The 14,234-nt window shown below is 39.9% G+C and overlaps 1 protein-coding gene across 2 annotated transcripts in view; it reads right to left on the bottom strand.

Moving 5' to 3' along the window:
* scube3 (signal peptide, CUB domain, EGF-like 3) overlaps positions 1–14,234 on the bottom strand; it is a 75,564-nt gene that overhangs the window by 2,397 nt on the left and 58,933 nt on the right. For both annotated transcript variants that reach the window (XM_030733703.1, XM_030733704.1), the window contains 13 exons: positions 10,555–10,671; positions 4,778–4,900; positions 4,519–4,635; positions 4,312–4,407; positions 4,051–4,167; positions 3,582–3,743; positions 3,298–3,501; positions 2,426–2,587; positions 2,166–2,333; positions 1,916–2,077; positions 1,634–1,831; positions 1,398–1,550; positions 245–324 (listed from right to left, as the gene is read on the bottom strand). In XM_030733703.1, coding sequence (XP_030589563.1) covers positions 245–324; positions 1,398–1,550; positions 1,634–1,831; positions 1,916–2,077; positions 2,166–2,333; positions 2,426–2,587; positions 3,298–3,501; positions 3,582–3,743; positions 4,051–4,167; positions 4,312–4,407; positions 4,519–4,635; positions 4,778–4,900; positions 10,555–10,671 — 1,859 coding nt within the window. The remainder of the gene's footprint in view (positions 1–244; positions 325–1,397; positions 1,551–1,633; positions 1,832–1,915; positions 2,078–2,165; positions 2,334–2,425; positions 2,588–3,297; positions 3,502–3,581; positions 3,744–4,050; positions 4,168–4,311; positions 4,408–4,518; positions 4,636–4,777; positions 4,901–10,554; positions 10,672–14,234) is intronic.

The raw sequence follows: 14,234 nt of genomic DNA, 5'->3' as shown, positions 1-14,234 counted from the left end.
ACTGTCTTAATCCCATCTGAAGGTATTGCAAAATGCTGGAAAAAAATTACAGCTGCATGAGAACACTAATCTTTTCAAATATTAATATACCATCTGAGTCACACGTGCTACCATTTATTCATAACAGCCTTGTTTATTCTTACAACACCTTTAAATGCAGAGCTTTCCGCTTACATGAATCACCTCCCCAACAATGAATGATACCAATGATGCATGCAGTTAGAAGAAGAAGGGCTGAGCTAACCTTGAGGATTTCTTGGTGGTTTTCAGAGGCGTAGAGCCTTCCATCTCGCACTATGTCTTCTACGAGCTGTTCATAGTCCTCTGAATTCATAAAAAAAAAAAAAAAAAATCCACACAACATAATTACTGCTGGTTACCTCATGACATGCTGAAAACAAGCCATGCAAATCGAGTTAGGTAGTGAAATAATAAACACAGGCGTGATGAAAAACTAATTCATATACTGGAAAACTCCCTTTGACTCAGCTTCTTGTCATATATCGGTAAAGTGAAAATCTACACTTACAGGTGGGGTTATTTCTCTAATTCATAGGCAGGTGTGTGCGACACACACCTTAACCATCAGGGTGGCAAAGATGAACTAATTAATCTGTAATGCAAGTCAAACGGCTCCTTCTTCCAGCTTTTCAAATGTTAGGCTTTACAGACTCCCTATCGTCCCTATCCACTGAATTATGGACTGTTAATCATACAAAAGAATATTTTCTGACATCTGGTTTTTCTGATCAATCGACCGAGGAAATCAGATGATTGCAGTTAACTGCAGCTTTTACATAGCATATCCACCAGAGTTGCAGTTTACAGTATTTTTGGTGAAACATAGATGACATCTTAGTCAAACTAATTTTTGTGATTCTCCAGCAAACATGATTGAAACATCAACGGCAACTTCCTATTTAATACTGATCGTGGCAAAAACTGCACCGTAGATGGATAGATGTTGATGTTTCCATGTGCAATAATCATCTAGTCTCTTACAAAACAAATGTTCTTCACCTTCTTGCAAAAAAAAAAAAAAAAAAAAAAAAAAAAAAGCTAATGTGTGTCTTTTTTATACAACTACACTGACAAAAATATACACCTTCATGCCAGATTTATGTTTATATTCTGTGTTTCATGGTGAACATACAGGACTTGTCTAGACCATCAAATCTAACAGTTGTGATCACCACAGGGAAAAAAAATGTGAAATTTTTACAATATATGTTTAAAAATAAAAATCCTGCCAGGATGGATACCACTAAAACTAGAAAAGTTTTGTTTTTTAATAAAATGACCCTTTAAGGTGAAAATAAAGTCTGTCAGTGTAATTTTAGATACATGACAGTTCACAGTAGAAGCCATCTGCTGAGAAAAATGATGATGTTCCATACCATCATAAGTGACGTAGGGGATCTGAAAGCCTCTGGCGCTGTTGGCCTCATTAGACTTGAAGTTAATCCAGAGACGTCTGGAACGAGCCGTGAAGGCGATGGGCCTCTCGTACGTCTGACATGTCTCATAGGTGGTGATGGATGTAGCTGACCCTTGCAGGGAATGAAAAGAAAAATGATCAGGTTTATGATGTGATTAAATAAACACAGAATGCTAATGAAAGAGGGCCACTTACAGTTCTTCCTCATAACCAGCACATCTCCACATTCGTCCTCTGAAGGCAAGAAAATCTCTGGCACAACAATTAGGATCTTGCGCTTGCTGGGTGGGTTGATGTTCCAAGTGCACTCCACATTTGCAGGGTAATTACCAGGATAGTTAGGTGACTCAATGTAACCCATAAACTCGCCCAACTCACCACCACATTGCCTGTCTAGACGTACACAAGCAGACCAAATTAAATTCAAGCCCATGTCTGAGAATAATGAAAACACAAAACAATAATTTTCATACTCACTCTTGCACTGTGAGACACTTGTGGCACCATCAAAATCAGTGGTGGTGTTTCCAGGACAGGAAATGCAGTAGTTTTGTCGAAACTCTGTCTGATAGGTCCCCACAGGGCATCGAATACACCGGTGTACTGTGGTGTTGTAGTAATGACCTGGAGAACACTGAACTGCACGGAACAATTAAGAAGCAGATTAAGTGAAGACGTTTGGAGTTTATAGTTAGACATTTTTTTCCCTCAAAGATAAAAAATTGACCTTTGACTTCACAGTCGTGGAAGGAGCTGGCCCCTTCCCGTTTGGTACTGAGTCCTCCCCCACAGGGAAAGCACAGGGTCCTTCCCAAATCTGGCTGATAAGAGCCTTGAGGACAAGGCAGGCAAGGTTTGAATCCACTGTTGGAGTAGTACCCTGTTGGACACTGGCCTGGATTTGATTTAAAGAATGCAGAGATTAGGCCTTCTAATGAGGCAGAAATGCATGTTTAACACAGTCCCCGGGACTGTAAACCAGATTACCTGCACAGGAGGAGATGTTTCGTGCCCCAACAGGCCCATGACCATCACTACCAGGACAGAGGTCACAGGCCAGCTGCCCCTCTTTCTCCTGGAACGTGCCGGGTGGACACTGGACACAGCGCTCCTGTTCACCGTGGTAGTAAGACCCTGGCAAACATCTGACTGAGAGAACATCCACAATGGCTCCAGTCAGAGATAGGGACATTCTTAAATTTAATAATTAATCATTAAGTAAATACATAAACTGGATGGATAAAATATGCACAAATATGTGACTCAGTGCAGATAGGACAACTACAAAGTGGGTTGCAAAGTAGCTTGCGGGGCCAGAAACAACTGTAAGGAGGCTAAAACGGCTTAATTCGCATGCCCTTTATGAGATTTTCCAATTGGATGCAAAGATGTATATCAGCAGAGCTATCACATGATATTGGCTGATCAGCTGATCTCTTGGGGTTGTGACTGTGTCTGATCTGTCAATGATTTATTTAGTTAGTTGTGTACAGACCTAACCTAAAGACTAGCTGCTCACACACCCTCTATTAAACAATGATGCACAATGCTACATCCTGTAAGGTTATATTCTGACACTTAGGGTGTACTCACACTAGGCACAGTTACTTTGTATCATGCCCGAGTCCAAACAATCTCCACCAGGGCCCACCTGTTCAAGCAGGCCAGGCCATGGTTCACTTACCTGCGCCCAGTTATGACCATAGTGATCCCACTAGTCAAACCAACTGAACTTTGGATTTCAAATATGTGCAGGCGTGGTATGGATTGCCTAGTGTGAGTACCTATTAAGTTTCTAAACATATTCTTGCAGCAAAATTAGCTTATCTAAGACTACCATTTCAGCTCTCTGGTCTTACCACATCGACCACTGTCCCTCTCCCAGCCTGGGCCACAGTTTTCCTGAATGGGAGCAGCCTGGGGAAGTTTTTGGGCCACCTCATATTCCAATCCAGCAACTCTGATGAGGAAGCGCTCCTGGTTGATGGACTTCTTCAGAGCCTTGATATAAGTTTTAACTTGTTTCTCCATGCGTTGTCTCAGGCAGCTGAGATTGCAACTCCCTGGTTTGGAGTCAATGAATAAGTACACCTTAAGCACTGATTAAATCTGTCAGGGTTTTGTTTGAAAAACGATGGCTGACCTGTAGCATCTGTAGGTTTAACCTCAGCTTCCAGCTCCAACGTAATCCGTGTTACTTCTTTGTTAGAGGGGTTGCGAGCACGTCGCCCTTTGGCTTTCTTAGAGGAGTCACATTTGAGGTTGACAAATGTTACCAGGCAGTTGCTGCAGGGCTGCCCTCCTCCTGTAGACACAAAATATCATGTAATATCTTTAAGGCAGCATTGTGTAAGATAATTGGATACCTTCCACTTCATAATTCTAAGAGCTGATACATGTGTGACAGTTAGCAGGAACCACAAATTATTAGTTTTGTCAGGCATTATATAATGACAAAGACTAGCAGTAAACCTTCACATATTTTATTTAAAAATAGCATACAGTACCAGATGAAAGTTTGGACACACTCACCCACTCATATGAATGGGTAAGTGTGTCCAAACCTTTCACTGGTACTGTATAGATAAAGCAACGCATGCGTAAGGACTGACCTTGTCCCAGCGTCCGGCCCCTGTCCTCAGTCCTGCTGGGCAGCTTAGGATGCAGGTGACATTTGGCGTTTTTAATCTTGAAAGAAGCCGTCTGCTTCACTGGAGGGGCCAAAGCCTCTACAGACAAACACAGCCCAGTGGGTAGGAGGACACTGAAACATCACACTGCCATCCCTGCAAAGACAGCTGTCTGTGCTGTTGTGATTGGCATGTTGGGTTCTCGAAATCTCTGTGACCATATGAAAATCAAGGGTGACAAACCTGTGCAGCTCTGACTACTGCTGGAGTTGAGCCTGGCAGGGGACTTCCCTCTGAGTATGGGAATACCACAACTGACCGAGTAGCTGTTATCAGATTCTGCAAAAGTTCATACAAAAACAAAATAAGTTCATGATCTATTGGATCTGAGATACTTTCATTTGGTGCCTTGTGACTCCACTCTGAATTACTGTTCTAAGCCCCACATACCTGCCAGATAGTGAGCCTTAGAAGCACATGTAAGAGAGCAGCTCTCTTTCTTGCCTGTCTTGCTACAGGTCAGTGTGGCCTTTGGTGCTACGGGTCCAGGAGGACATTTCACTGGCTCTGAGAGGAAATAAAATCCACACTGTATCACATACTATTAATAACAATAGCTGACACAGAGAGAGAAAGATTGCACAGGCAGTGGATATGTGGAAACTGTCTGTCAGTGAATCAACCACATGGGGGCAGTGCTGTTACATACCAATACAGTCTTTCTTATTCCAGTGCAGCTTGTAGCCAGGTGGACAGGTACACTCGTAGCTCCCTAGTGTGTTGACGCAACCATATTTACAACCTCCACGATTTATACTGCACTCATCAATATCTGTGAAGAGATGTGTTAACATACAGTATAAATGTTCTGTGGACAGCCACACATGCCACGGAGGACTACGAAAGATCAAAGAATTGCAAAGAAAAAAGAATTTTTATCTACAAAGACGGCAACAGAAATATTAAAAACAAAACAATGTGATTAGTCCAAAACAATCTGGAGTCAATTCTGCTGAATTACATGAAAGACAAGCAGGCCTCTTAGAAAACAGCAGGGCTATGAATGAGGAGTTCCTGTAAGCTTAGTTCCATTCATCCTCACGCTCTGGAAAGATTAATGTGTTTGCGTGTAAACAGAAGTGATTTCTCGTTTTGATGTCACCCACATTCAATTTCATGGTCAAAATTTCTCTGCTCTTCAAGGAGAAAGACTTGTGGCAAGCAGTAAATTATAATCAACTTTTCAAACACATGCTGAGCTAAAACCACTAACAGCATCCGGGATCCAGATGCAGTCTGGCTGCCGTCGATGCCAGACAGAAAATTAGTTTAGTGAGTAGAGCTGAGGATTCGGCAGGCTACGGACAAGTGGCACTGGGAAAGAAACAGAGATAATGGCAGTGATTGATGATCTTGCTTGCTGATATAAAATGCTCTTTCTTGTCTCATTCAATTATTCACTCTGAATACAAACAGTCTGCGTGCCACTGCACTCCCTGAAGAAGATGATGACTTCATCAGTAGTGCTCTGCTGCTCTGTAGCCAGAACTGCTTGAAAATGTTGTGAGGGATGTACCGCTTATCCTCTGCATCAGAGCTCTTCATTTAAAGGACAAAGAACTCTAATGAAAATCTGATGGAAGCAGAGCTCATCTGCCAACAACTGTTTTGACTTCTTTGTTCTTCCCAAATTTGAAATGTGACCAAATAGACATATTCTAACATTTCTCCAGATCGCTTTAATCTTTCTTTTTTTTGCTTTGCATGCTGTAACAGAGCTGATGTAGAGACAAGCCAAGGATAAAGGATAAAACAAAGACAATCTGACATTTAGCTTTGCAACTGCTTTGTATCATGTGCAGGAATTTCAGGGGTTTATAGTTCATAAAAATGCCACAATCTTTAAATTGCAATCAGTTTTGTGAGCTTAATCATCGACCACCCCGAGTTGTTTTTCAGAAGAATTTTCCCCTCAGCACAATCTGGACTGTGTTTTCCGTATTGGACAATTTGTAAATTCAACCCTTTAAAAAGAAAGAAAAAAAAAAAAAAAAAAGCTCCACTTCAATTTTTTTTTTTCACTTTGTTCCTTTTTTGTGGTTTGGCATGAGTCAGTACAAAAAGAAAAATCCAGATAAATCCAAATTCTGAGTCAAGTCAGAGCAACTTTTTACGCAGTGGTTGGTCAGATTTACAACTTTAGTTTAGGTTACAGTTATTTTTCCATTGAGAATTTTGTTTCATAATATATTTTTTAAAAAATTGCTCCAAAATGAAGATGTGTAATTTAGCATCTACTTAAAAATAAATAAATAAAATGCAGGACCATTTTTTTTTTTTAAGTGTAAAAATGTTAAAATTAAAGATGAAACTGTGTCTGTTGTGCAGACCGATGACCTGTCCAGGGTGTATCCCGCCTCTCACCCTATGATATGAGGGATGGATTTTTCATTTAAAAAAAACATAAAATTGTTATATTATTAACACTTAGAGAATAAATTTCAATCCTCAAAGACCTCAAGTGCAAGCAAAACATATATTGTTAAGGCACGTAGGACAAGTCATACATTTATACAGATACTTCTTACTTTACAGATGCAAGAATACAGTAGGTGAAATTTAATATCAGTAATTTGCATATGATTTTTTTATGACTATTTGGTGATGTAAGAGCCATCCTTAAAAATTTTCTTACACTGCATGATTCTGCATTACATCAGTCACACTGTTTATATTATGTAATACAATATACTATACTGTAACAATCATTTTCTGTTTTCTGACAACTTTCTGAGATAACAGTGTATTTAAGTGGAATCCAGCCCTTAACAGGCAGATTATTGTAGCAAAGAATGAATTTATGAATTTCATAATAATTTTTTAATTATTTATATACTAGATTATGTTCATTATATGAATTGATGCCAGCCTTTTGTATTACGTGTCCCACATTTGATTTTCAAGTTTGAAAGCATGTAAAATTTGACATTTACTTCCTCAAGTGTTCTTTCGAGATTAAACCACCCAGAAGAAGACACAATATTACAAAGTAGCTTCATGATCCTCCATAAAGTTGCTTTAGAATTTAAGCAAAATTGTTGACTCTGCTACTGTAAAAGTGCCTGTAAGTTGATAAATACCACCTTAACAGGCTCCAGAGGGCTCTAAATTCTTGGTTTCTTAATGTTTTTTCTACTATTTGATCTGTATATGGTAAATAAAGTGGATATCCCTAATATGAGGCACTCTGCTCCAGCGCAGAGCCCACCTGCTTTTCAGATCATTTCACCAAGAGAAAATCTGGCTTAAAGAGAGGCTGGCTGGTAAAACAAGGTGAACTGGCTTGGTTTAAAGCAGTGGATGAACTAAGGGCTGCACCAAGGCCCAGAATAAGATTATTTTGAACTTGTAATTGTGGAAAGCTGCACCATTAGAGTCCAGGAATACAAATAAGGAGCTAGAAAGGAACATAATAGACCCATTTTAAGTATTTAGATATCAACTGGAACTCTGTTTGATGTTTTAGGAGATCTTTTTTATAGATGTGTTTTTTTCTTCATGTACTTCTGTTACAGTAAATGCTGACTGGATCAAACAAAGTAAATTCAAAAATACAAAGTATTTCATCACGACAGTTTGAATCTATTTTTTTAAGCAGATAAGCAAAATGAACAGATTGTTTTGCTAGCTGAGCGGGAGAATGGCTGGATATACTCTCACTTGGGAGGAATGTTGACATGCCTCGGCACAATGCTTGACAGCAGGTCATTGACCTAATTGGGTTTGTTTAGGGTGAGTCTATTGTTTAACACCGCACACAGCTTTCTGAATTGTTTGGCAGCTAATGTGTCAGCTGATAAACCACACAGGGAATAACAGAACCTCGTACGGCTGTGGCTGGGGATGAAGAAAGTACAGCAGCGATCACCATAAATCTCTGAGGTTATCTAACAGTTCCGACAGTGGTGATAAAAAAAAAAAAAGGAGAAAAAAAAAAAAAGAGGGGAAATCATTCATCACTGGCTCTCTCAACAATGGTATAGAGAGTCATTTACGCCTGACCATCTTTCCTTTTAGCAGCTCAGCGTAGCCTGATCACAGTCCATCATGTGAGTAAAAGCCTTACAAATCCAATCCTGGCACATTTATTCCCTGAGCTGACAGCTAATACAGCTACCCATGTGTGGAATGGATCCCATGAACCTATTAAACTCTTTTGAAATATAGCAGACTATGTAATTCCAGAATTACATGCAGTGGGTGGATAAAATAAAAGTAACCCCTTATGATGTAATGCAACCCAGCAGCACTGCCACCACATCTCAGACTCCATTTTTACCAAGCATTCAGAAAAAAAAAAAAAAAAAGGTATCACTTACATTACAGGTTCACTTTGCATAAAATTCATAACTGTTACTCTTATCCAGATTTGTAACAACTGAGAGTTTGACTAACTGCAACTTGTAGACTTCCTGCTCACAAACATCCACATTACCACTCTCTGGTCTCAGTTTACCAAATTCTCTTGCAACATTCCTGATCAGTCGACCTGTCAAACTACAGACAAAAACACAGAACGAGTCACTTCAAAGCTATGTATTTCAAGTGCATATGCTGTCTCTCTATGTCTCTCCCAAAACTACTGTGAGGCCCTGAGGTGCAGGAGACAGCAGCAGATTCTAACTGGTGATACATGCTCCATCAAAGGATCGCGGCAACACCCTGATGTGCTCTGGCGGGCCTCTTGGCAGATCTTACGTGCCCTCACACACCTCCTTCTGACACCAAAGGCTGCTTCTCCTATCTGTTCTACACCAGAATACAGTAGCTACCTGTAAATTTTGGATGGACATACTCCTTCTTAAAGGACCATAACCTCCATGATATTATTTCATGTTTTAGCCCATTAAGTACAGCACAAATTGTCTGCACTTTATATGACTGCCAAGTGTAGCGTAAGTTCTGCCTTCCAGGCAGCCACCTGTTTCAGCTCATTTCAGTCCTTTTGAAAATAGACTTGCAGACGTCTAACACTGGCTTGCGAAAGGCAATCCATCAGAGTGAGCATTTAAATGCACTTTGTTTCTGCCCAAGAATGCAGCTGCGTGCAGGGAGTTTTTTTTTTTTTAAGGATGTTGGGACATCCAGATTTACGAGTTACCTTGTGTAAACACCAACAGTAACTATACATTGGCACTTTAAAAAATGTTTTGTTTGTGCCTTGAATTAACTGGTTCTTCTTAGGCAGCCTCAGATAATGCCCTTATGTAACACAGAGAGCACTTGGGTTTCGTAGGAAGATGATTTTTGAAGTTTTCAAATTCTCATATTTTATGCAGAGTAAGAGGAGAGCGGTTCAATTCAATTCAATCCAGAAATTGAAAGGAAAGGAAAGGAAAGGAAAGGAAAGGAAAGGAAAGGAAAGGAAAGGAAAGAAAAGCATAGGGAGACAGGACAAAGCACACACTAAGGGAGAAAGAAGATAAAATTCAATGACACATAAACACATGAGGAGTAAAAAGAGGTGAGTGGAGAAGAAGTGCTTAGTACATCACTGTACATCACATAAAGTCTCATAGCAGTCTGAGCCTATAGCAGCATAACTAAGGGATAGAGTTCAGGGTCATCTTATCCAGCCCTAACCATAAGCTTTATTAAAAAGGAAAGTTTTGAGTCTAGTCTTAAAACTGGAGAGATTGTGTCTTGTCTCCTGAATCCAACCTGGAACCTGGTTCCACAGAAGAGCGGCATGAAAGCTGAAGGCTCTGCCTCCAATTTTACTCTAGGAGCCTATGAAGAGACACTAATAGTGACAGTCCCAGTCAGTACTCTTTCTGCAGCATTTTGGATCAACTGGAGGCTTTTTAAGGAACAATGTGACAGTGATGAACTACACCAGTCCAGCCTAGAAAGGTATTTCTTCAATTAGTGAACAAATTTACCATATGGTAGTGCCAGAGGAAAAGCAAAATAAAATCAAAATCATTCCCATTATCCCAAGGGGAACATAAATCCAATCCACAAAACAGTTTTGAAACATTTCAGTCAGACCCACAAACTGTGAACCTCACGATGGCTTTTGTTAGAAAGTCAGAGGATCTCAAAGGCCTGTAGGAAGCATCCTCAGGGGACAATGCGTGTTTGTACAAACATCTTGCCAAAAGCTGAGGCATTTTAGTCTAGAGCAAAGCGGTGAACTAACCAACTTACTGACACTACAAGCTGCCTGCATGTCTTACAACAGTATTGAGGAAATAATAGACTTTAGAAATTAGTCATGTAAAATGTAAAAAAAAAAAAAAAAAAAAACTCTCAGCAGTGGTTTAATAAAGCTGTCAGTAGACATTTTAAAATTAAGAAAAGTAATGTATTTCTAGTGTTGCAGCAGTGTTGGAAGGTTAGAACAGAAATGTTGGTTGCAGAGGACAGTGATGGACAGGAGATTTACACCAGGAGGCAAAAGGAGGAACAGACATGCTGGCTCACCTCCACAGTGTGCCAGCCCGTAAAGGACGTAGCCCTTATGACAAAGACACTGGAAACTTCCGGCAGAGTTGACACAAAAGTGGTCACAGGCACGGTCAAAAGAGCATTCGTCAATATCTGTACAAACAGAAAGACACGCTGTTAGAAACCTTTCAAACAGTTCAACAAATTACAAAAAGAAAATAATGGGAACTGTCCCCGTTTCATCTTCTGTATTGTATTCCTTGTTTGTCAAGAATTGCAATGGGTCAGAAAACATGTCACAACAAAAAAAAAAAAGTGTATTTTCAAAGAAAGGCGTCTTCTGTTTGGTGCATGGTATTGCGGTTGACCTCCTGCAGTCATGCAGTTTTCCATTTCGATGCACTGAGATGAAATTTTCAAAGTTGTTTTGAAATAACAAGTGGCCACAGCAGGAGACAAAAGAAAGCCTGCTCTTTACCTGATGATAGGAGCAATTGGGCTGGTTTTTCCCACTTACACCTTGGGAGCACTTTCCCTTTTCTCATCTTAAGCATGCTAAATGAGGCAGTAGTGTTACAAACCCCAGAATTTGACTTCTCAGTCTATTGTTTGGACATCATATGAATATCAGGCATTTAAACATCTCTGTCAAATAAATGATCACTGTAGTATTTAGATACACATGTCACAGTATGACTACAGATAAGAAGACATGAGTTTTCGGTGGCTCTGGTTCTCTCACCTTGACAGCTTCGCTTGCAAGTCTACATCAAAACAGCTCCTTCCTGTCTGTCTCTGTCTCTCTTACACATGGATCCTGATAAGTTCCTTAAATGTCATGGACTCAAAGACCATAAGGACAGACACATGAAGCTACAGGAGACTGATGACATTTGGTTTTATTTTGATCAAGGCTCCCTTTAATGTCAGTAATGATCTGTGTCAAGCCCAGACAGCAAATGCTGTGAGAAAAGGGGTATGTGCTACGACTTTGCTGGATGTCTACTTGGCAAATAAAACAAAGGTTCTCAGGACTTTCCCAGGAATATCATGCTTTCATCTGCTACATCTGAACGTCCTGTGGGTTATGAGGAAGCACAAGTTGCCATTAAACAGAGGTCACAGGTATTTCACAGCAATTAAATAAGTTTGAGTAAATGATATGCTGCCTTGAAGAAAACAGGAAGATAGACTGATAAATATCTGCACAAATCTTGCATGGTTTTTCAAAAAAAGATCAGCATTTGAACACTGGGCATAATCCATCACAGACAGCCAAACCCTGTGCAGATCATTGAGGTTAATACTTGGCAAACATGTTGTAAGAGCAACAAAAAAGATAAAATTGTTCTAAGATTAAAGGCTTATTAAGATATCACTTTACAAAGCTGTACACAAAGCTTTGAAGGAAACACAGGAGCTGATATTTTAAAGCTGGAAAAATACCAAAATGTATAATTGGTGCTGACATCAGCTGCAGCTTATCTGGTTAAATCAATCGACTTTTACAAACGGAAATCTTCTAGACCATTAAAAGCTGTAAAAAAAAAAAAAAAAAAAGCCACAAATAAAGCGTAAAAAAAAAAAAAATTTACAACAAGCTTATACAGTTCTTGCCATTTGTCTCATGTGCAGGCCCCTGGAGATTCGTAAATGCACTGATAGATGAGAGAAGTGTGGGTTGGCACACACTGGAAGAGGCATTGCAGAAGTGATTGTTTTTGGCATGTTAAAGATAAACTCTACTCAAGCGCACTTTTAAATGAAAAGTCTAAAGCCCTCTAGGAGTTAGGTGTGGTGACTGAGTTTATCCTTAAAAAATGCTGCAATAAGTGACGCCAGAAGTCAGTCTGCAACTTATCATTACACAGTTCTGTGTCATGCCATGCTACAGAGTATAAGTGTGAAGACATCTGGGACTCCAAGAACCCTTATTTACAAGACAGCTAAGGTGAAGTATGCAGTGGGAGGGCGAGCCTACATCATGAGGTGATGTACGTGCGGGGAGATAACAGTCACACTGAAGGAAGATGAGAATCGCAACTCAAAGCTTCTGTCAATAACTTCTTTTATGCTGTCTCGCATCACTTTAGCCTTCAACCTTACTCAAAATAAAACAGCAAATGAGATTGACTGAAATGAAAACACTGGCAACTATTGTTTATTCAGAACAGATAAGGCCTCCATCACTGATGTTCCCTCTGGAGAAAACACAAGGTCTGATGAACATCTGAGTGCCCTCATATGGATTAGGAGTGAGAAGAAGATGAGAAGGAGATTCTGGAGGGTGTTGTGGGTGGTGGAATGCTGACAGGGGCTCAGCAGACGTGCCCCATCCTGACTTAGTTGCCATGGTCCACTGAAAGCAGGGAAACACCACCACTGTTTAAACCAAGATAAACCAAGAGTTGAGGAGTTGAGTTTACACATCTCAACACCTCACGGTGATTGCAAAATGTCTAAGTGTAACTGATACCAGAGAACATAGTGACACGCAACTAAGCTCCACCGACTATTAACAAAACCACAAGAAGGACGGCTGTAAATTTACTGCAGGTGCACCTAATCTTCTTAGTCTTTCAGTTCAGGATTTATACTCTATATACACACTTTAGTGAGCTCAATGATGGGATTACTCCTGGCTGTTTAGTTAAAGTAATATCTGATAGAGCCTGAGCTAGGTCCTGAAAATTTAAAGGGTTACTCCACATCTTACACACAAAGATGATGAAAATAGCACAATGTCTTCTGCAGGCCTAGAGAAGTTGTATTAACTTTTGCAACTTTGACAAAATGAACCTTATGACCCTTGTGAATGCATTATTGTATTATGGGAAATGCAGGATTCTGTGCTTTTAGTGCATGCCCCACATGAAAGACTAAAATTACAGATCTGTGGACCTCAGCTGTTTTGATTTTAATCACTCTTTTTTTCAGCAGGTCTCTTGCAAGGCAAACAACTGTCTGGAAGTAATACTAAATCTGCAGTATGCCCCTTTAAACCACACATTTGCATTCCAACATGAAGGGTAAAAAAAAACAAAAACTAAGAAAAGCACTAAAGAGCTACATGAATAAAAGGAGAAATAAAAATCAACTTTAACCTTTACTAAGGGGCACTCAGCTTTTATTTTGCCCTGATCTCATTCCAAGAGTGAGAAAACATGATAGGAATGAGAGGACAAGTAGCAGACAGGTGACTCAATAGTGTGGAGTATGTGAGCCTGGCAATACCTCACTCAACAGGAGGCGAGCTTTATCACAGCCCTTCTCACCAGACAAAACACACAGCACCAAACAAGAACAACCCTGTTCCAAAGTTGACTCTGTGGGCCAAAACAGCACACGTCTGAGTAGGTTAAGGCATAGTGCCACATAAAACAAGCTGTGATTTACATTCCGACATGCACAGACTGTATTTTCTCAGTTATCTGTGTTATTCTGGCAAAATAAACTTTGTATTGTTTGGCGACAAATAATGAAAGAAAGGCATCCACTGAAAATAGATTTAAAGAGACAAGAGAGTGGCTGCAGAGCACAGCGACAGAGTGTACGTTTTCATCGAACACGTGCGATGTTTGCGTACTGTGTACAGAGTGGTGTGATTCAGTGCAGCAATTCTAAACCAATTGCATGACATTGATTTATACCAGGCTGAATATTGATTAACCACATCAATAAATACAAGGAAAAGAAAAATAGTATGTCATCTGTTT

Source organism: Archocentrus centrarchus, chromosome 7 (genome assembly GCF_007364275.1).
Source record: "Archocentrus centrarchus isolate MPI-CPG fArcCen1 chromosome 7, fArcCen1, whole genome shotgun sequence".
Classification (NCBI taxonomy): domain Eukaryota; kingdom Metazoa; phylum Chordata; class Actinopteri; order Cichliformes; family Cichlidae; genus Archocentrus; species Archocentrus centrarchus.
The sequence above is the reverse complement of the archived record's forward strand: the minus strand, read 5'-3'. Positions and strand labels throughout refer to the sequence as shown.